The 20,561-nt window shown below is 44.5% G+C and overlaps 1 protein-coding gene across 1 annotated transcript in view; it reads left to right on the top strand.

The window, feature by feature from the left end:
- The window catches only part of STAB2 (stabilin 2), an 84,125-nt gene that overhangs the window by 61,697 nt on the left and 1,867 nt on the right, over window positions 1–20,561 (top strand). Inside the window, exons 48-68 of the mRNA XM_051785077.1 lie at window positions 15–161; window positions 545–670; window positions 1,009–1,068; window positions 1,609–1,785; window positions 1,868–1,957; window positions 3,248–3,394; window positions 4,467–4,523; window positions 4,986–5,109; window positions 6,178–6,327; window positions 8,157–8,261; window positions 8,649–8,756; window positions 9,436–9,629; window positions 10,606–10,747; window positions 11,074–11,207; window positions 12,326–12,491; window positions 12,723–12,829; window positions 13,438–13,557; window positions 14,341–14,499; window positions 16,722–16,829; window positions 19,078–19,206; window positions 20,177–20,296. Of these exons, the coding sequence (XP_051641037.1) occupies window positions 15–161; window positions 545–670; window positions 1,009–1,068; window positions 1,609–1,785; window positions 1,868–1,957; window positions 3,248–3,394; window positions 4,467–4,523; window positions 4,986–5,109; window positions 6,178–6,327; window positions 8,157–8,261; window positions 8,649–8,756; window positions 9,436–9,629; window positions 10,606–10,747; window positions 11,074–11,207; window positions 12,326–12,491; window positions 12,723–12,829; window positions 13,438–13,557; window positions 14,341–14,499; window positions 16,722–16,829; window positions 19,078–19,206; window positions 20,177–20,296 (2,670 nt within the window). The remainder of the gene's footprint in view (window positions 1–14; window positions 162–544; window positions 671–1,008; window positions 1,069–1,608; window positions 1,786–1,867; window positions 1,958–3,247; window positions 3,395–4,466; window positions 4,524–4,985; window positions 5,110–6,177; window positions 6,328–8,156; window positions 8,262–8,648; window positions 8,757–9,435; window positions 9,630–10,605; window positions 10,748–11,073; window positions 11,208–12,325; window positions 12,492–12,722; window positions 12,830–13,437; window positions 13,558–14,340; window positions 14,500–16,721; window positions 16,830–19,077; window positions 19,207–20,176; window positions 20,297–20,561) is intronic.

Genomic DNA, 20,561 nt, shown 5'->3' with positions numbered 1-20,561 from the left:
ACTTTGCACTGTAGGTCAAGGACTGGATTGCCAAAGGAGTGATGGCTCAAGTCCTTCGGTACCACATGGTGGGTTGTGCCAATCTGTTGTACAATGACCTGACAAGAATCACAAACATCACCTCTCTACAAGGTGACCTGATACACATCAGCTACTCTCAGGTAATGGAACAGGAAGAGGCAGGGAACAGAAGAGTTAAACAGCATACTCTCATTCAGCTATTTTAAAAAACTTGAATGGTTCCATTTCCTTCTCTGATGCACAAAAATCAATGGCATTCAAATAAGATTGCTTATTCAGTTGAAGTGTTCAGCACTTACCCAGCATGCCCAGAGTGGAGTTATATAACCCTTGCTTTTAAACATTATTTTATCCTCAGACTGGCTTTATGAGCATGATGAGAGTTTGAAAAAGCAAAGGGACATTTATTAAAGCTGAAACTGCTATTTGCTGCAAAGAAAAGATGGTCTGGAATCCCTGTGTCAAAGCAATTCAGCATCAACCTTACTGTCCCAAAGAAAACATGTTTTTGTTGCCTTTCCAGAACTCACTGGTTTTGAATGACAAAGCTGAAATCATAGTCAGTGATGCTGTTGGCACAAATGGTGTGATCCATGTCATAAATCAAATCCTGGTCCCATCACATATGCAGGATTTTCCCCTCAAGAAGGTATGTACAGCCCATTGCCATTGTCAACCCAGGAGCTTTTCCACAGTTACTGTTAGATATACAAATCATATAAGTCAGGAAAAAAGCAGTGATACTAAAAAGACCTTGTGCAAACACTAACACTGCTGCATAAATTAAATGTTTGTTACATTTAAAATTCACCAGAATTACAAACAAACTAAGAATAGCATAAGAGGAACTTTTGCACAGGACTTTTACAGTGGCTTTGGTTATATAGCAAAAAGTGACTTACAGGGAAAAGTAAGCTCATATCTTGCTTTCTAAATATCCATATGGTGTAATTTCTAGATAAATTACTCATATTTCTTTCTTTGTAGGAAAGCCTTAAAATGGTTGCAGCCAAACATGGATACATCCTGTTCAGCAGTTTGCTAGAGGTAAGAACACCAGAAATGGGAGCTATTGGACAAAGGTTGCAAACTATATTTTTTAAAGACAAAAGCACACACATAGCACATGGCATCACTAGCAGGATGCTGTTCAGAGGAGCCAAAGGTCTCACAACACGATACACAGCAATCTGGTCACCATGCAGTTCCTCTCCCACAGAGGTGAGAGGATATCTCACAGACTCACAGCCACCTTTCCCCCCTTCGCTCAGCTCTGCCCTACTGTATATTGAATTACATGATCAAGGTTTGACCCAAGTATGACCTTCTGAACCCAAAGCTGGGCCATCAGACTGGTTTTCAGTGAGCAGTCCTCAGTGATGAAGCACTCCTGAGAATTCTGTCATATAACTCAACTTGGGCAGCTCAGTTTAGACACCTGTATTCTAAAGTCATGGTGTTTGCAGGCTGGTGACCAGGTACCCCACTGGCCACTGCATCCCAGTGATACTAGACATTCACCCCATAGGGTCAGTGCCATTTTAGATAGGGCATTAATCCTCCACCCCAATTTCTGGTATGTTGCAGAAAAACAACCTGCTTGGGCTGATCAACGACCCTATTCACAAACCCGTCACACTCTTCTGGCCCACAGACACAGCTATCCGTGGGCTCCCACAGGAGCAGCAGGACTTCCTCTTCAAGAAGTCCAACACTGACAAACTGGTGCAGTACCTCAAATTCCACATTGTCCGTGATGCTGCGGTAAGCCCTTGCTTTTTAGGAGCACTGCCAAGGCCAAGATGTGCAAGCCCAGACACCTGCATCTCCCCTGCTTCCTTCCCAGGTGTTGGCCTACCAGCTCCCCAGCTCTACCTCACTGAAGACCCTGCAAGGCTCCAACCTCAGTGTGAGCTGTGGGGATAACGGGGACATTGTAAGTGTTTGCTCTGCCAGCACGTTTATCCCTCGCCCTTGATGCAGGATCCACTCATGCAGAGAGCACTGTGCCTTTCCACAGCCCCCAGAGAGGGTCAGAGGCACCAAAACTTCATTGGTCATCTCCAGTATGTGTCAATGGCCACACCAACAGATTCAGCAAACTAGATGGTTTGCAGGGCTCTCTGGAGCTGTCATTTGCTCTGATTCTATGTGTTCAAAACAGCTCTCAGCTACCTTGAAACTGAAATATCAGCACATTTTAACTTCTACAATGAAATACCAATGGAAACCCATTAAGATTAACCTGTCTTTGAATTCCATCTGCATGCAAACTCTAGTTTGTAAGCACCCACAAATTAAGATTGCAGGCATGCACATAGCCTGTTAAATCAGAACAATGTCACATTTTAATTTGCAAATGTAACAGATCATATCTGACAAGCATCTAAGCCTAAATATGCATAAGGTAAACCTGTGGACGTAGGGCTGGCATACTCTGTCCTCTTCAGCAAAGAAAAAACATCATAGAATCATAGGATGGTTTGGGTAGGAAGAGACCTTAGAGATCATCTACTTCCAACACTCCTGCCATGGGTAGGGGGACCTTCCACTAGACCAGGTTGCTCAGAACTCCATCCAACCTAGCCTTGAACACTTACAAAAATGGGACATCCACAGCATCTCTGGTCAACCTGTTCTATTGCCTCATCAACCTCACAGTTAAGAATTTTTCCTCAATAGCTAATCTAAACCCACCTTCTTTCAGTTTGAAGCCATCATCCCTTTTCCTATTACTACATGCCCTTCTAAAAAGCCCCTTTCCAACTCTCTTATAGCCACCCTTTAGGGACTGGAAGGTCTAGTGTCTCCCTGGAGCCTCCTCTTCTTCAGGCTGAAGAGCCTCAAGTCTTAGCCTCTCTTCATAAGAAAGATACTCCAGCCCTCTAATCATCTTCATGGCCCTCCTCTGGATTTTCTCCAACAGGTCCATATCCTCCCTCTGTTTGGGGGCCCCAGAGCTGGACACAGTACTCCAGACACACATCTCTCATCTATGAGGTTATAGCATCCAGCTATAAGAAGAGAGGTTGCAAAATTAGTTTAAGCCCCTACAGCCTTCAATGCTACCTACAGTATAGTTTGACACACCAGCTTGCACCAAGAACTTTCCTGTCCTCTGGGGAAAGGTTATCCTCAACTCCATTCAGGCTCTGGATTCAGCCTGGCCCCAAGGAAGAACAGTTCATGGCCTCTCATACCCTTCTCTCCCTATCCTGTCTCTCAGGGTGCCCTTTTCCTGAATGACAGACAGTGCAAAATAGTGCAGCGGCAGCTGGAGTTTGACGGGGGCATCGCCTACGGCATCAACTGCCTGCTGATGGAACCCAGCCTGGGGGGACGCTGCGACAGCTTCTTCACTGTGGATTTCATGGTCAGCCCCCTTTTCGGTCCCCCACCCTGATAAAGACATAGCCCAAGGGCCAAATTTCTTCACAGAGACTGGGGTAACACTTGCTGCAGTTCTGGTACTACTGAGAGCACGTCCCACCACTTCAGACTGGCCTCATGTGGTTAGAGCTCAGATTATGAAGTGCAGCACTGCACCTGAGAGATAAACAACAGAAATTCTGCATCCACATTAAGCAACATACAGGACAAGCAGTTTCAGTTAAGACCACCTTAGCAAGCCCTGCCCTGTTTTCAGTAAGAACAGAATCTTACATATGCAAGCAAAAATTTGAGCAAGGACAAATCTTTTGATCGTGCTTTTAAATTAGTAGAAGTTCACACTCTGGATTTGTCCATAGCATTTGCATTTACAAAGTTCCCTATTACAAAGGAACAATATTGCTGTCCCAACAGCACAGGGTATGAATGGCACAAGATAAAGAACTACTTAGCCTGTGTCAGTCTCTGACATTTCTTGCTTTCACAGAAATATTCTTTAACCCACCTGAACAGGCACCATTAGAGCGGAGGAAGTTTCCTCTGTGAACTCTGATGAGTCCCACAAATGGAACATTTTAAAAGCCATTTTGAAACAATTTCAAGACCAAATGTTCTTCAGTTTAATTTGAATGTCTGAGAAAATTACCTAGAAATAAAAAAATTTTCCCCTAGTCAGTCTTAAAAAAAGCTTATTGGAATATATGTTTCAATTATAATACCAACAGTTGTGTGTATACTATCTGCTCAAGTCGGCTTTTGTTTCACAATTTTGTTAAATGAAACTAAATTTTTTCTTGCAGAAGTTATATTCTGGTATCAAAACTACTTTCTTGTATTTTGTGGCACTAAATTATTGCATCTATTTTGTTGTCATTCTCGTCTCTTGTTTCTCCAGAGCTTTTTATGATCTTTTTCAAGTGTAATAAGTCTTACCTCTTCTCCACTCATATTTGTTTGCTGCTCTCAGAAAAATGGATTTTTTTGTCTATGTCAAATAGCCTTCTGTAGCCATTATTTTAATATGCTTTTTTCTCCTTTTCCATTTTATACAACAGGGGCATTGTGTTAGCTGTTTCAGTAACTCCAAATGCCCTCCAGGGACAAAACCAAAGGTAACACATTCAAATCTTGCATGTAAGTTGTCTAATTTTTCTTCTCTGTACTTCGTATAAGCAAACTAGAAAAATTTTCTTATCATAAATAAATTAAAAGGAAACCCTTGACAGTGCTACCACACTACTAAGTGATGCCATAAACCCTCAAGGACAAAGCTGTCCCTGGGCAAATAGCCAGGTGCTGGTGATGGGGGATGCTTGTTGGTCTCACACAGCATCCACTGTAGCAAGTGCTTTGGTTGACATCAGAGCAGCACCACCACTCTCATTAATGGTGCTTAACATGTCGGGAATCAAAGAGAGGGTGGGGGTGTCACACCTGCACCCTTCACACATCACATTTTGATTCAATGTACATCAGAAAATGTGATTTAAAGAGGAAAAAAACAACCCCCACACAGCATTCATTTTCCTGTGTTTCCCCCTTCCTCTCTCTGTGCTGGCACACGTGGTGCCCAGGAAGGAATCAGCTGGTGCACATATGAGTCCTATGGGCTGCGGAGGGATGGTTGCCGTCGGAACTGCTCCATGGTCATCCACACAGCCAAGTGCTGCAAGGGCTACTTTGGACCAGACTGCCAAGGTAGGATTCCCACCTACACTGCTGGCCTGTGGCCTGCCCCAGTACAGCTGCATAGGGCCCAGCAGGCTGAACTGAGACAGTTGGGATAAGGGGCATGAGAGGAGACCAGCTGCAAGATGGGGGAAGTTGGTTGCAAGAGCCAAAGAATACAGAGATTGTTATTGCTCCAAATAATCTGATTTTACATTTACAGCTAGTTTTGAAGTCCACGGTAGTAGCAAAGTGAACACTATAGAGAGTAAAGGCTGTCCTGCTATAACCAAGCCTGGAGAGACCTAATTAGTCACCAGCTGAAAGCCATTTATACACAGACAGACATGAGATTCACACATTTACACCAGCACACACCTGAGGCACAGTGCTTGATTGCTCAGCCACATGCAGGTGCACACACCCGCAGAATGAGCTCAGAAATTGTAGTTTTGAAGACGTGTGAGACAATTTGAGAGGCTTTATCTCAGCTGTTAGTTAGCAGACACTAACAAACTGCTCCTTCAACTTCCCCAGCCCTGTAGGGGAACAGTACAGAGGCTCCCACCAGGACACACAGGATCAGGGTGCAAGTAAGAATCTCTGTTGGCAGACAGGTCCAGTGACATATAGTCCCGCCAGCTTGCTCTGTCCCAGTTTCACAGACAGACACATACAGATCCCATGTAATTTTGGCCAGGCCAGCCTGACCTGTGCTTTGGGCTCACCCATACAGCACGTAGACACATAGATATGCACAAACAAGGCTCGAAATTGGCAGGGTCTGGGGAGTGCCATTCACAGATGGGTCTGACTGAGCAAGCAGCCAGACAGCAGCATCCATGACCCAGGGCTGGAAGGGTCCTCGGCACCTTACTAATAGGAGTTGTAAAAGTGTGTCAAGGAATTCAGAGCAAAAGGCTTGCAGTAGTCAGAAGTGTCACAGCTGCTTTTACATGCCTCACCAGAGGTGCATTCAGAGGCATTTCCCTGCTCAATTATTTTTACAGAACAGTAAATAACCAACAGTGACAATGAATAAACACTTGAGCTAAAGAGCTGCTTTTTCTTTTTCTTTTTTTTTTTTAAACCTTTCAGCTTGCCCTGGTGGCTCAGAGACCCCATGCAACAACCATGGCCTCTGCAATGATGGGTACACAGGGACAGGAAAGTGCCACTGCAACAGGGGCTTCAACGGGACTTCGTGTGAGCTGTGTTTGCCAGGCAGATACGGCTTCAACTGCAGACGTACGTTTAAGTTTCCTTTCCACATCGATGCCCACATCAAGCCTAAACTATTTCGTCAGCAATGAGTTTCTAAGCAAGTCAAAGAATGCTTCCCACTTAACACCAACATTTTTCCTGGGTGCCTCCTCACATGGAGAGATGGCACAAAGTCTCGGAAGGGAGGAGAAGGCAGGGGGTGCAGAGGCTGTGTAACTGTCTCCGCACAGCGCCTCCTACTCTTACATGGTACATAAGGAACAGGGAATAGAGGCAGAGCCTCCAGCAAAAAATGTTTTTAACTACAGCACAGCCTTCTCCCCCATCCACATAAAGCTTAAGACTTTTTAAGCATTTTAGTAATGTGGTTCCTCAAGGATTGCAGGAGGCCAAGGCCATGCACTACTTCTGCAGAGAAGAAAAAGGACACCAAGATGAAGGCAATTTGTGAAGAGAGACAGTCAAGCAACTGCTCATATAATCCCCTTCTCTGTGGTTTTAAATGTAAAGTAGGTGAAATCAGGATCAATATCACCCTTTAGACTTCAAGGTTTTCCTGACATAAAGCCTTCAGATAAGACGCTGTAACACTAAACCTTCCACCCTAACCATGTACACCTGTACTTCTCCTGAGGCCCATAGGATGGGGAGGTTACAGGCTAGATATTCTTGGGGTGTATGCAAGAAAACAGCCTTGGACACCAATGTTCAAGATTATGCTCACCTACAATTTATCCAATTTATAGCACACCATAACAGAAACTGTATGAGCTGTTAGTCTGAAACCCAAATTTTCTAAGAAAAAAAAGTTTTCTAACCCCTTATTTTTGATGTGTATTTATGTCAGCCAGAAATTAAGTAACCAGGTGAAAAGAAATGAAGCCAGCAAGAGAAGCTCCCTTTCAGCAGGACAGGTTTTCAAAAAATCAGTTCCACCAACCCCACATCATTTTCTTCTTTAAACAACAATATTTTAGGAAGAAAGATAAGGCAAGAAAGGATGCTACAGCATTACCTTATAAAGCAGAGAGCCGTCAATAATTCCTTAAGAATGACTCAGCATAGAAGTTATTGCAGGACCCAAAGAGTAGGGCAAAAAACATCACCTATAGATTAAATCACCCCCTCGTGCCTCAGTTTGCAGGGCACAAGGAGTAACATCCCATGTGTAAAAGGAATTCAAAAGCTTTTAGTCACAAAAATATCTAAAACCTTAAAAAAAATACAGGTAACTTGTCCATGTTTTACAGCAAAGCTCACTAACCTCATCGCCGGCTTCCTTCCTCAGCTAGACCTTCTCCCACACTGCAATCAAACCCTCTCCCTCTACACACCTTGGTTTTCTCTGGCTTCCTCACAATTACCAGCTGCTGCTCATTAGGACTGATTCACCTGGGTCTTCAGCTCAGCCATTAACTCCTTCCTACCACAGTCCTTTGTGGAGTTTGCTACTCCACCACAATGCAGATCAATACTCATTTTCAGAGGCACATTGAATTAATGCCAGCTCTAAAATCATTGGACCACAGGATAAATCAAGTTTGAAGGGGTTTCAGAAGGTCTCTAGTGCAACCCTCTTCTCTAAACAGGGTCAGTCCTGAGCTCATGTTTTTCAGGATTTATCCTCTCAGGACTTGCAAACCTCCAAGGATGGAGATTGCTCAGCCGCTCTGGAAAGTCTGGTCCTCTGCTGATTGGCCTCATGGTGAAAAACCATGAGGTTAGACTCATCCAAATTCTTGCTGGATAATACTGGATCTAAACTGACAGTCTAGGTGATGTTTCTGTGGAGAAAGATCTTCCCCTTTCCCAATGGCAGCTCTGCACGTGATCTCTCTGTGTTTCTTTTCCAGCCTGCGAGTGCAAGAACAACGGGCAGTGTGATGAAGGATACTCAGGAACAGGACGATGTTTCTGTGAAACAGGATGGACTGGCCGGCTGTGTGAAACCAAGCTAGGTCTCTGCCTCCTCTCATCAGACCCTGTCACATGGAGCCATGGGTTGAAAGCCCTTGCAATTCAACAGAAGGTTTCCATAGATAAGGGAGAGAAAGAGTTAATTAATGTCAGGAGCCATCAAAGAACACTAAGGGACTCTGGACTGTGAACAAGTCCCTTCACCCCACTGTCTCCTCCTTTGTGATATGGGAATAGGAGCTCTTACCTCCCCTGTGGAGGTGCATGAGAGAAGGTATCACCCCAGGGCCAAGCAGTCAAGAAAAAAAATATTCTTACAGGTTTTCCAGTTAGCAAGACTGGTATGAGGGAGTTCTCCCTCTGCATGAAAACAAGGGCATTGTGATACAAAGAGCTCTTTCATTCCAGCTGTTCTGCCTTCCCCACAGCTCTGCCACCAGTGTGTTCCCCCAGCTGCTCCCCCAACGCTGTCTGCACAGAGAACAAGACGTGCCAGTGCAAGCCACTGTATGACGGGGATGGGATCACATGCACAGGTGAGCTCCCCCTCCCACTCACAACAGGAAGGCAGGTTGTTCCCTCTGCCACATACACATGCACGCGGCTAATGTCCAGTATGAAATGCCTGTTGAACCTAAAAAATTCCACATAGCAGCAAGTGAAACAAATTTAGAATATATAGAGATCAGGGTTTTCTAAAGCATAAGGCCGATTTTGCCACACTTTACCAACCAGGAGCATGAGCAACAAGTGCACCTCAGTCAGGTTTGGAAGACAACAGGGTTTTAAGCAGGGTTTCCCAGACAGCATTTAGAGTTGGACTCGATGATCTTAGAAGTCTTTTCTAGACTAAATGATTCTATGATTTTCTTTGATGACCTTAATCAAGGTAGTACCCTGGTAACACTGTTGCAGAAACAGTTGTTCTTTCTCAGCCAGGTATTTTGCATCTTCCAAAGTCAGCCTGGCCAGAAGTCTGTAGGGTGATGCTGTGTCTCTTAAATCAAGAACATTCTGACAAGGGCTTCAGAGACCTAAAGGATAGCCTTCACAGAAATTCAGTAATGCCTCAGGAAAAGGAAACGGTCCTTTTTTCCCCAGCAAAATTATTCTAGTACTTTAGTGTACCTTGAAAGAACCGGTGAAGGTTTGTCTTTACGAAGAATATGATCTTTAAAAGTAAACTTTACTCACTTGCTTTTTTTTCCCACACAGCTGCAGAACTTTGCAAACAAAACAATGGTGGGTGTCACAAGGCAGCTGACTGCACACAAATTGGGGTGAAAGTCTTCTGCAACTGCCAGAAAGGATACAAGGGAGATGGGTTTACGTGCCTTCCAATAAATCCTTGCGCTGATGGGTTCAATGGAGGCTGCCATGAGCATGCCATTTGCACTGTCATAGGACCTGTAAGTTGAATGATTTCAGTCCCCAGCAGGGAAATCTGGGGCATTTCTCCCTGGTGCCAGGAGAAGCCTTTCCTCTGGTTGGATCATGCTCTGTACCCCTTTAAGTCCCTGTTTTCCAAAACAACCTTTACTGAGCTCTAACCTACTTTCCACATCAGTTTGGTATCCTTTCAGCTGAAGGGTGAGAATAGTTTGACATCTTTGCTCTGGGGAATGAGGTACCACAGAGGATGGGATATTTTGCACGCACAGTTTTTCTGTCCCACTCTTGCCTCACCCTAACTGATACTTTTATTTGCAATAGGAGTTTGTTGGATTGAAACTAAATACAATTTGGAAGCTAAATAAAGGGACAGTCAAGGGAATAATGTCACTTGCTGGACTCAAATAAAAAGCTCTGCAGCCACATAATAAAAATTCCACAGCCCACATGGTCAATGTGATTTAGGAAACTTGTGCTGGTGACTTGACCCAGCATTTGTCTTGGTGCTTTCAGGATCACCTGTCTGTTCCATTTCGGTGTCTTGCCTGAGCTGCCTTCCAGGAGTGATCTAGAAAAGTCTTGCCACTAATCCATTTCAGCTGTCAACCATCACAACCCCTGGATGTCACCAGTTCCTGCTTGGTTTCATTTATTACTATCAGTGGGCTGTTAAATTTTTATCTTGCTTCCATGCCCAGTCATTTAAATATAATTTTTATATATTTGCCATCCATTTTTGTAATTTATGTGTCATATAACTCTGCTATGCATGTTATTAATTTTGTGAGTGAAATTATGCTTTGGTGTTAATTCAGCAAAGCACCAAAGTACATCTGTAAACATTTTGGTTAGTTGTTAGTAGCAACTCTCCTGTTTGTCTATTCCTGCTTATATCAAGTGAAATTCTTCCAGTAGTTCAGAATGTTGCTTGAAATAGCGGTTTTATGTCAGCTAAGTACTTGACTTGGCCTTTTTCATTCTCTCTCTGACCAGGACAGACGTAAGTGTGAATGTAAAAATAACTACATTGGTGATGGGCTGAACTGCACCGTGATGCAGCTTCCTCTTGACCGCTGCTTGCAAGACAACGGGCAGTGCCACCCCGATGCTGACTGTGCCGACCTCCATTTCCAAGGTGAGGATGGCACTCCGTGCACACCATCATTCCTGAGCCGCTGCACTGAGGCCAGTGGCCAGGATCTGTGAGCTCACTCAGCCCTTTACCTATGTCCCCTTGAAACCATGAGAAGATTGCAGTTAGAACGTGTGCTTACGTATTGTGCAATACCAGATTTATGAAGCAAGATGTGAGGGCATTCCAGGTGGGAATGTTACCCCTAAGGAACCAATCTGTCCTAACTACATTTCACAAAATTCATGAGTATTTGCGTGGGACAGCTGACTCTGCATCCAGACATGGAAACCCCTTCAGGAAGAGCTGGTTCTTCTCTCTCTTTGCAGATACCACGGTTGGAGTTTTCCATTTGCGATCCCCACAAGGGCAGTACAAAATGACTTATGAGAAGGCAAAGGAGGCCTGTGCCAACGAGTCAGCCACCATTGCTACATATACCCAGCTGCTGTACGCGCAGAAGGTGAGGCAGCCTCTCTGTGGGAGGAGATCCCCAGAGTGGATTTAGCCCCACACAGATGGAGAGGGAGGAGCAAGGGGGCTGCTCTGTGCTAATAAGCTTCATTTTCCTTCCTTTTCTTCCCTCATGCCATGTTTGGCCAGGAGCAGTTTTCAGGCTGTTTGTTGGTTTTGTGCCTGCTCACGCAGCACTGAAACCACTTGCCAAGTTCTTGTTTCCAGTGATACTGGGGTGAGAGGTAGAGTCAGACTTTCAGAGTATTTTCATGTGGGTTTTAATGCTTCTTAGAGAAATGTGCACCTCAGAATTATGCTTAATTTATTTCTTTCAAGTAAGTCTCCAGGAATCTTTTCCCCAAATGCTGTTAAGTTAGCAGACCCATTTCTGTATTATTTTCCTTGAGTATGTTATAGACAACACATGGCTGATGTCAGTGGGATGAGCATCACAACTTGGATTTGCAAAACTCGTTTTAGAAGGTGGGTCAGACTGACTGCCTCTTTCTGATCCATTCACACCTACTGAAGGAAGAAAGACACCATTTAGAGACACCTTTAGCAAAATGTGAGGCTGTACCTCGGTCAGGACATACACCTCCTTCTGCTGCTCAAGGAGACTCAGATTGCAGCCAGAGCTGCAGGTTCCCTGTGCTCCATAGTCTAAATACTTCCCTTGAAGCAGCAAAGTTGGCAATGGGGCTGGCTCCAGAACTTCTGGTGACTTACTTTCTGTGTTGAGCTACTTTGTCAGTCCTTCCCACACTGGCAAAAGGTGGGCTGGCACACAATAGAATTGCACATCACCTTTGGCTTTCACATCCACCTCTGATACTGCACTCAGGGAAGCTTTTCCAGGAAAGGATCTATTGGTCTGTATCAGGAGACACCAACTTTCAGAGGTGCTCCAGTCTCTGCAGCCCCTTAGCTCTGCACAGGGCAGGCTGCAGGACAGATGGATGGACAGAGACTACTCAGATGCACACAAAGGCAAGGCAGGTGCTGCTGGCAAGGCAGGTGCTGCCTGAGCACCCCGGGGGGATTGCTCATTTCATCCAAAATTCTCCAGCCCCACCACCCAGCAACTCCCTGTGTTTTTTCCCCTTATGGCTGTGCCAACCACAGGCAAGGTACCACCTGTGCTCTGCTGGCTGGCTAGATGGGGAAAGAGTGGGCTACCCGACCGGCTTCTCCTCTCCAAACTGTGGCTCTGGCTACGTCGGCATCGTGGACTATGGGAAAAGAGTCAATCTGAGTGAAACCTGGGATGTTTTCTGCTACAGGGAGAAAGGTAAGAGGGTCCTTTGCCACATCCCTCTGGGCTAAATGGGAGCAGCAGCCCAGGTATTGGTTCCTTTCATCAGCTACAGGCTGCTAGATAACACTGCAAGAGAATCTGATGCTTTTTAACTTAAAAAAAAAATATATGTTGCCTGCAAGTTGTTCCTCAGGCACAGGGCAGCCTAAAGCCTTCTCGGGAAGGGAGCCTGCCCAAACAGCTGTCCGTGTTCATATCTTTCAGAGGTGAACTGCACCTGCAAGCCAGGCTACGTGGGGGACGGCTTCTCCTGCAGTGGGAATTTGCTGCAAGTGCTGATGTCCTTCCCAACGCTGACAAACTTCCTGTCGGTACGGCCCGTGGCTGACACGCTGCTTAGGGGGGGAGGGAAGCGAAGAGGAATTTGTGGGTTGCATCTCAGTGTTTGCTTTACTAACACAGCAAACACACATAACCACAACACACAAGTAAAGCAAGGGGGTATGATCTAAACCTGCACCATCAACATCAGAACTTAGTTACTGTTTTTGTAATTGCTGGCTCCAAACAGTTTTCTGGTTTCTAAAATGTATTTGGAGTTAAAATGCTGGTGCAGCTTTAGCATAAAGGAGATTCTCTACACAAATGCTCCTGGCTTTTTAAACATCACAAGGAGCACTGTGCTTTGGAACTTTATTATATTGCTACCGGGAAAAGAAAAAATGTTAAAAGAATCCTTTCCTTGCCAGTACTCAGAAAGGCATTATATGTACAACTACAACTCAGTTTAAGATGTGCTCATCCAATCAGCAGCTAAAGCTGGATTTTGAATACAAACTTCCTTTGTAATGTCACTCCACATCTGCTTCATGGCTAATAAGAGAAAGTTCCTTTGTTATTTATATGGTCTCATCTTTTCCACTCTCCACACAGGAGTGCACAATTGCCTTTAGTAAAGCTGGATTTTGTTTCTGCCTAGGACATCATGGCTTACTCCAACAGCTCTAGAAAGGGGAGAGAGTTCCTTCAGTTCCTCACGGACCTGTCAGTGCATGCCACTCTCTTTGCTCCAAATGATAGTGGGTTAAAGGAAAATGAGGTCAGTGGTTTTTTTCTTTTTTTTTCCTTCCTCATTTTAATAACACATTTTAAACAGCCATTAGGGGTTTCTGTATCCCAGTGAAATTTAAGCTTAAAAAAAAAATCTTAGTATGATGTGACTTCTATGTAACCCCATATAATTTAAACTGTGCTCCTGAAAGAGGTGAATTCATTGTTTCCATTTCCCTTCCACGGATAGAAGTGCAAGGTTATCAAGCATTTGAGTAACTACAGAGACTTTTCCATCAGGGATTTTAGTTACCCAGTTATGAAGGAGTCTGCCTGAGATGAAGTCTGTTCTGGTTTATTAATATTGAGAAGTTATTTGAAGAAAGCAGCACACAGCTTTGGTATTTCCCACAAACACATTAAAAGCATCTGTTCCTAGCTTCCTTTCTATGCTTATCCCTTCTATTCTTTCTTTCCTTCCTTCAATTAAACATTGTCTCAAGCTATTCACATGGGTTTATGCACTGGCTTACATCGTTAAGCTGTTTGGGATATCTCTGAGGCTAATCACTTCAGCTCATCATACAGAAAAGTAAAATCCTTTCTCCTGCAGGAATTCAGGTACTGCCTGCTGCAGGCAGCTGTCAGAGGCCAGCAGGGACCAAGGTCCCACTGTTCACATGCAGATTTCCCCATAGCCCCTATTGCTTCTGCACTGGCTGCAGCATTAACAGCAGAGAGGGGAAAAAGGTCACAGGCACTTAGCCTGCTGGTAAATCCAGAGGATTAATGAGATCCATTAACGCTCCTTGTATTTTGCCCTCATTTGCAGACACTTTCAGGGAGAGACATCGAGTATCATTTATCTAATGCCAGGATAGTGTTTTACGAGGACTTGACCAATGGAACCACTCTTCTAACTCATCTAGGGAAAAAACTCCTCATTACAAACACCAGGGGCCAGGAACAGCAAGCCCCCACCGCTGAACAGGTACCATTGTAATAAATTTCCTGTCCTCCTGCTTTTCCCCCTGCTCATGCTATACCCTGTAATCGGTTAGCACACTGCTCTGGAGAGCAATTCCATAAGGTTAGAGTGGGCAGCAATGAGGGACTGAATTCAGAAGGCTCCTTCCTGCCCAGAGACTGTGGGATAACAACTGGCAAACTGCAAATCTACAAGTTTGCAAACAAGCAAGCTCTGACCTGCAAAACTCAAAGGAAGCTGTTCAAGTGACCTGCAGGAATGGCAGGATGGGGATACAGGCTTGATTCAACCCTTCCTTCAGCCTGGCAGGATTGTGGGAAATGGCTGTGATAGGTGAGGAGATGAGAGCAGCAGTGTATCATTAAAGGTAGGTGTTGGCATTTGTAAAGTTTCGTAGTAACTTTCTGGGAGAGGCAGGAGACTCCAACACAGCCTTGCTCAGAGCAAAAGCAGACAAAAGAGTGGTTTGCCTTTTTATTACTATTTTGGTGGGGTTTAAATATGAAAATGTGTATTCTTTTTGCAAATGGAAAGTATTTTTTGACACATTAGAGGAATGCATCCTTTGAAAACACAGCCAGCTTCTCATTTGTTATTAAGAAAACACTCACTGCTCAAGTGTTTCAAATGACCTCTGTGGCAGCAACCCCTTCAAACCAGGTCTGGGACTCTGATGGGGGTAATGCTGTGTAGATCAATACAAAAATAAGAAGCTTTGCAGCTGTGGGCTTGCAATTAAAACGTGCTCTAGAGAATGGTGCCTAACGTACCAACTGGGGCCCAGGGCGGATTTTCATGGACACCAACCATGAAGAAATAGGTGCTGCAGGAAGAGGTGCACAAATGATTCATCTGTTGCCTTTGCTGCCTTCCTCCTCCCCCTTTCAGAGGAAACTCCTTTGGCACAAGAATCACCACTCATATTTTTAAAACCACCTTATACTGCAAACCCAGTAACTGCATTAACAAAGTATATCCTTCAGAGAGATCAGGTGCACCAGCACAAGGCTTACCTGTATCACTCAGTAGCACACCAGGAGCATTTTTGGGTGACTTTGATCTGATATATGAGCTAGAAGACATTCTCCATTTAAAGAAAAAAAAAAAAAAGGCAAAAAAACCCAAAACCACAAACAAACAAAAAGAAACCCCGCAATCTCCTCTCTTCAAAAGCTGCCAAGGGAAGACTTTGAGGCCATTAACACACATCTTGTTCCGGGTTAGACCTGGTTAGAAATCTGTTGATTTTCCTCCTTTGTGGAGGACCTGAGCAAGTTCTCGGTTCACCTACCTGCAGTAAAGCTCAGCTGGGTGCCAGGGTGGGAAGGAGAAGTGGCAGCCAAGCACCCACCTGTCCCAGCACGTGTGGTTGGAGCCCACAAATCTTTCACCAGGACCCTGGCAGGGCAGCACAGGGGTGAGGGAGAGGAAGGACACAAGGTGACTCCCACAGTGCTCTGCATTGACACCACACTGAGCCCTTCCTCCCTGGGCACAGAAAGGTGCTGTATGCTTCAGCAGCAGTGTACTGCCTCGTGCCAGGGGCAAGAGCAGGCAGCAGCTCCTGGTTCTGCCCACTGAGGAGAAACCACTTTGCCAGGATGCAACTGAAAGCACAGCTTGTAATAGTGCAGATGCCCATGAACCTACCCTCCCAAAGCACAAATGCAGGCTGGAGAGACTCAGGACCAGCCTGAAGCAGTCAAAGACTCCCATTATCAGCAGAGTTTAGAGAAGTGTTGGCTTGGCAGCCACTGATCCCATCCTGATAACCTGCCAAATGGGGGCACCAAATAAAACATGTGCAGTGATTCCCCATCAGGGCTGACCCAGCTCTCTTGAGCCTGCAAACAAGTGACAGCCTCAGCCCAGAAAGCAGCTGCCTGGTACCTGGGAGTAACAGCGATGCCAAGAGCTTGGCACTTGCACAAGCATCACAAAACACTTTACTTAGAAAAGAGAAAAGGCCAAGGGGGGAAAAAAAAGGAGAGATGAATGCCTGAAGGCAATATGCAGTTCATGATGGTGGCTACTTCACGCACAGGAGAACCATGACCAGCCCAGGGCCATCCCAGGTTGATGTTCAGGGAGGCAGCAGTGTAAGCTCTCATGTGTTTTTTTCTCTCTGGGTGTCAGTAACTGAGCTGGGGAAGTAGACGATGTTTATTTCAGTCCCAAAGGGAGAAGCATCAAAGCTCAGCTCTCATTCCTCTTTTTCCTGTCAGAGCGAGATCCGATATGTGGACAGAAGCGCTATCGTTGAGTGGGATATAATTGCCTCCAATGGAATAATCCACATCATTTCAGAACCTCTAAAGGCTCCACCAGAACCTGTAAGTACATACTGATTTAGGTTCTTGATGTGATGGGAGGTGGCTGTGGCTTATATGATCCTAAACTCATTGCCGAACTTCATATATTCCCAGTTTCCCTGTCATATATGCAGTTCTCAACTGAAAAGGCTACTTTCAAAGAGAACTGGAAGTTGAAAACAAGGTGCCATTGAAGCTTAATCAAAATGTTGCCATCTGAACAATTTCTTCCCACATTTATAAATTTATTTTCTTTATATAAAATAATGGAGCTCATGTATGTAATGGAGATTTCATAAAGCTCCATTTTAGTTCTTCCAAAAAGATCTTTCAAGCTTCTAAGGAACATTGTTTACTCTTGCCCTGGTGTTCTTTCCTATCCAAAACAACACGGTGTTTTGAAAACGGATATTTTTTTTTGCCTGCATGAATTTCTGCAAAGGTTCTAGTTATCCAGCCATCGCCTTGGTCCACAAGGTTAATCCTATTGACACCCTATTTCTCACCTTCATTTTGTTCTGAGCAACCCTTTTTCCTTTACAAACCAGCTTTTTATGTGCAGGCATATTGCTAGAAGCTCAGTAACATGCCTGCACAATCTCAGTTCACAAAAACCTCTTGCAGCCTACAATTCTCAGAAGTGGGAAACGACACACTTGGGTAATAGTATAAATTAATGCCTGCAAATGATTCAAAATAATAGGCAATTTCTGTCAGTCTACAGCATCATGATATTACACTTATTATAATACCTTTCACATGCTATAGGGCAACTAAACCTTTTCTAATATTTAGCTGTCCAGCTGCACCATATAAATTGTTTTCTAAAAAAAAAAAGACAAACAAACAAACACAAAGACAGCATATCTATTAAGACAACAATATGATTATTTTTGTCAGGGTATGTTTAATAATTTTTTTCCTAAGTACAAGGCCACAGAGTTAAGGCATTGTATGAAAAGCAATACAAACCTCTTAACTGTTCCCAGACCCTCCTCATCTCCCAGAATGTCAGCAAAGAGCACAATGCTTTGGGGAGACTGCAGCCTGAGTGGCTGCGTGCCCTGGGGCCCCTAAAGCTTACCATGACCCCCAAACTATCAGTCACCTTCACGATACCTGTCTGTCAGGCCACAGAACTGCAGAAGGCAAATCAAGTCAGAGTCTAGAAGCATTTCTTCCCTTTAGATTAAATCCAAATCATGTGAGAATGTTTTCAGTCCTTCACCTACATATTTATTAAAATATTTATAAAAATTATACACAGTTATATGGATTGGCACTTTACTAGCTTGACTGAAGAATGATTTCAGGATAAAGGCTTTGCATGTGTTGAGGCAAAAGGACCTAGAGAAAGCAGGTGCTGGGCTACTGGCAGAGCCAAGACCAGTCCTACAACCCCTCTGCACAGGCTACAGTCCCTCTGACCAGTGATGAGATGGGCCTAGGTCTCAGATTTGGTTTGCTTTGAGCCCTGGTAAGCAGGGCTTAGAGGATACTATGGCTACTGATAGTTGGCAATAACCATCGCTTCCCCAGTGCACAAAGCAGTGGGGAGTGAGCCTGAACCCATGCAAAGCCCTCTAGAGTTTGTAGGACAGGTTTACAAAACTACTCAGGCAAATCTGGTACCTGTTTCTCTTCCTCAAGCCAGGAAGGTTTAAGACTCATTGTAGCCCCTGTTGCTCCTTTGAAAAACTTGACGGGAAAAGATGCCTCAAGCATTCTTCAAAACTTTCAACTTTAAAACCATAAAGAAGATGAAGGTGTACTGGAGGCAATGTCCAGTACCCCCACAAAAGTCTACCTGAAAGGAGGTTGTACCAAGGTGGAGGCCTGTCTCTCTTCCCGAGTAACAGGACAAGAGGAAATGACCTAAAGTTGCATCAGGGGAGGTTTAGACCGAATATCACGAAAAATTTCTTCATGAAAAGGGTTGTCAAACATTGGAACGGACTGCCAGGAAATGGTGGTAGAGTCACCATTCCTGGAAGGCTTTAAGATGTGTAGATGTGGCACTTCAGGACATGGTTTAGTGGTGGACTTGGCAGTGCTGGGTGAATGGTTGGACTCGACCTGTTTCAACCTAAACAATTCATGATTCTATCAAAAGGCCACTTCAGCTGTCTCTAGGGAACATGTACCAGGAATTCAAGCATGAGAGCAACTCAGGATCAGAGCATATCTCCAAGGAACACTACATGTGCTTGGCTGTTGGAAGGTGACCAGTGCCCACCCACAGCTCATTCACCCTCCTGCTTGCTTCCAGGTTCCTCTCCACGCCAGTACTGGGACGGGAATATTCTTTGGCATCTGTCTAGTGACTGGAGTTGTGGCTCTTATCGGATATTCTTACCTCAGGTTCAGGAAGAGAAACACGAGCTTCCAGCACTTCAAGGTAGGTGGCAGACAGGAACAAAAAGCATGGGGGGCTTCTCCAGACCCATTGCACCTCCCAAATTCACAACCTCCAGTTTCTCCGCGTATTTTGTTAAAACAGAAATACTCCCCATCGCTTCCCACTTGAACTGTTCAGACTGAGACGGAGAAAGTGGGGAAGGCTCTCACACTGGTCTTGGGCACAAGCTTAAATTTGCCCCCAGACATCTCCACCCAGGGTGCCCAATGGGCTCCTGCATGCATGGAAACCCAGCAGTTAATTGCAACCACTGAAAGTTCTCCTCCCCCTCCTCTGTGGCATAGCTAATCATTCTTTTGCTCTGGAGGTTGAAATGTTTGATAGGAAAAAGGCCAGATTCAAAAGACAAGCAAATTTAAATGGGTGCAGGTTTTTATACTGAGGTGCTCTCATGTTTGATTTCTCTTAACTAACTTTGCTATCTCACGTCACATGATGATGTGAAAACAGCCAGCAACAGCCAAGCTTCTCAGAGATAAGGGATGACAAAAAAAGTTAAGACTACACAAGAACCAATCCAAAAGAAAGTCCACCTTTAAGTAAACAGAAATTCCTTCCTGTTCTAGCCCCTGCATATAATATGAATCATCTTCTAGAAACAAAACACAGGACCCAAGAGCCAGGGGAAATGCCTATATTTTTATACAGTTGCAATGAGAGCACTTGGGACCAATCAGGTACTTTTTACCCCAGGCACAAGGTCAGGGCCACACTTCCTCTCCCATTCTTTGCTGAGGCTTAAAAATAAGAAGGGAGAGGAAAATCAGTGTTAGGTGACCTGAGTAATACAATAACAATCCAAAACATAGTTTATGCTCAGAGATAGTGAGTTAGATGATACAGCCAGTTCAGTCACAACACTGCACTGGCTGGTAGTGAAGCATAAGTGCTCCACTTAATGCACTGGAAGGAGGATGAATTTTAAGCAGGCTTATGTGCTTTTGTGTAGTCAAAAGATGACACTGATGCATCATCACTGGACAAGTCACAGCCTTCAAATATCACCAACCCCTCATATGAAAGTTCTTCTGTGCTGACTCCACCAGAACCTACTTATGATCTTTTCTCAGTAAGTGTTCATTTTGGTTTGAGAAACTACGAATATAAGGTTAAGAGGGAATGACTTCATGAAAGGAAAATGTCTAGTTGGAAAAAAAGAGAAATTAATTCAAGAAAACAACATATAAGTTCCTGGCTCTCCTGTCTCACCAGTGTGTGGAATTGGGTTGTTTCTTGTAGCAAAACTGAGGCTGTGGTCTACAGTGGTATCTCAAGTCCACCTTCAAAGAGAGCTGAATTAAACTGGACTTCGAATGCCTCTGGATGACAGTGAT

This window comes from Manacus candei, unplaced genomic scaffold (genome assembly GCF_025592945.1).
Source record: "Manacus candei isolate 608988 ecotype Guabito, Panama unplaced genomic scaffold, ASM2559294v1 h1tg000018l, whole genome shotgun sequence".
Classification (NCBI taxonomy): domain Eukaryota; kingdom Metazoa; phylum Chordata; class Aves; order Passeriformes; family Pipridae; genus Manacus; species Manacus candei.
Note: the sequence above shows the minus strand (reverse complement) of the source record. Positions and strands in the feature narration are given on the sequence as shown.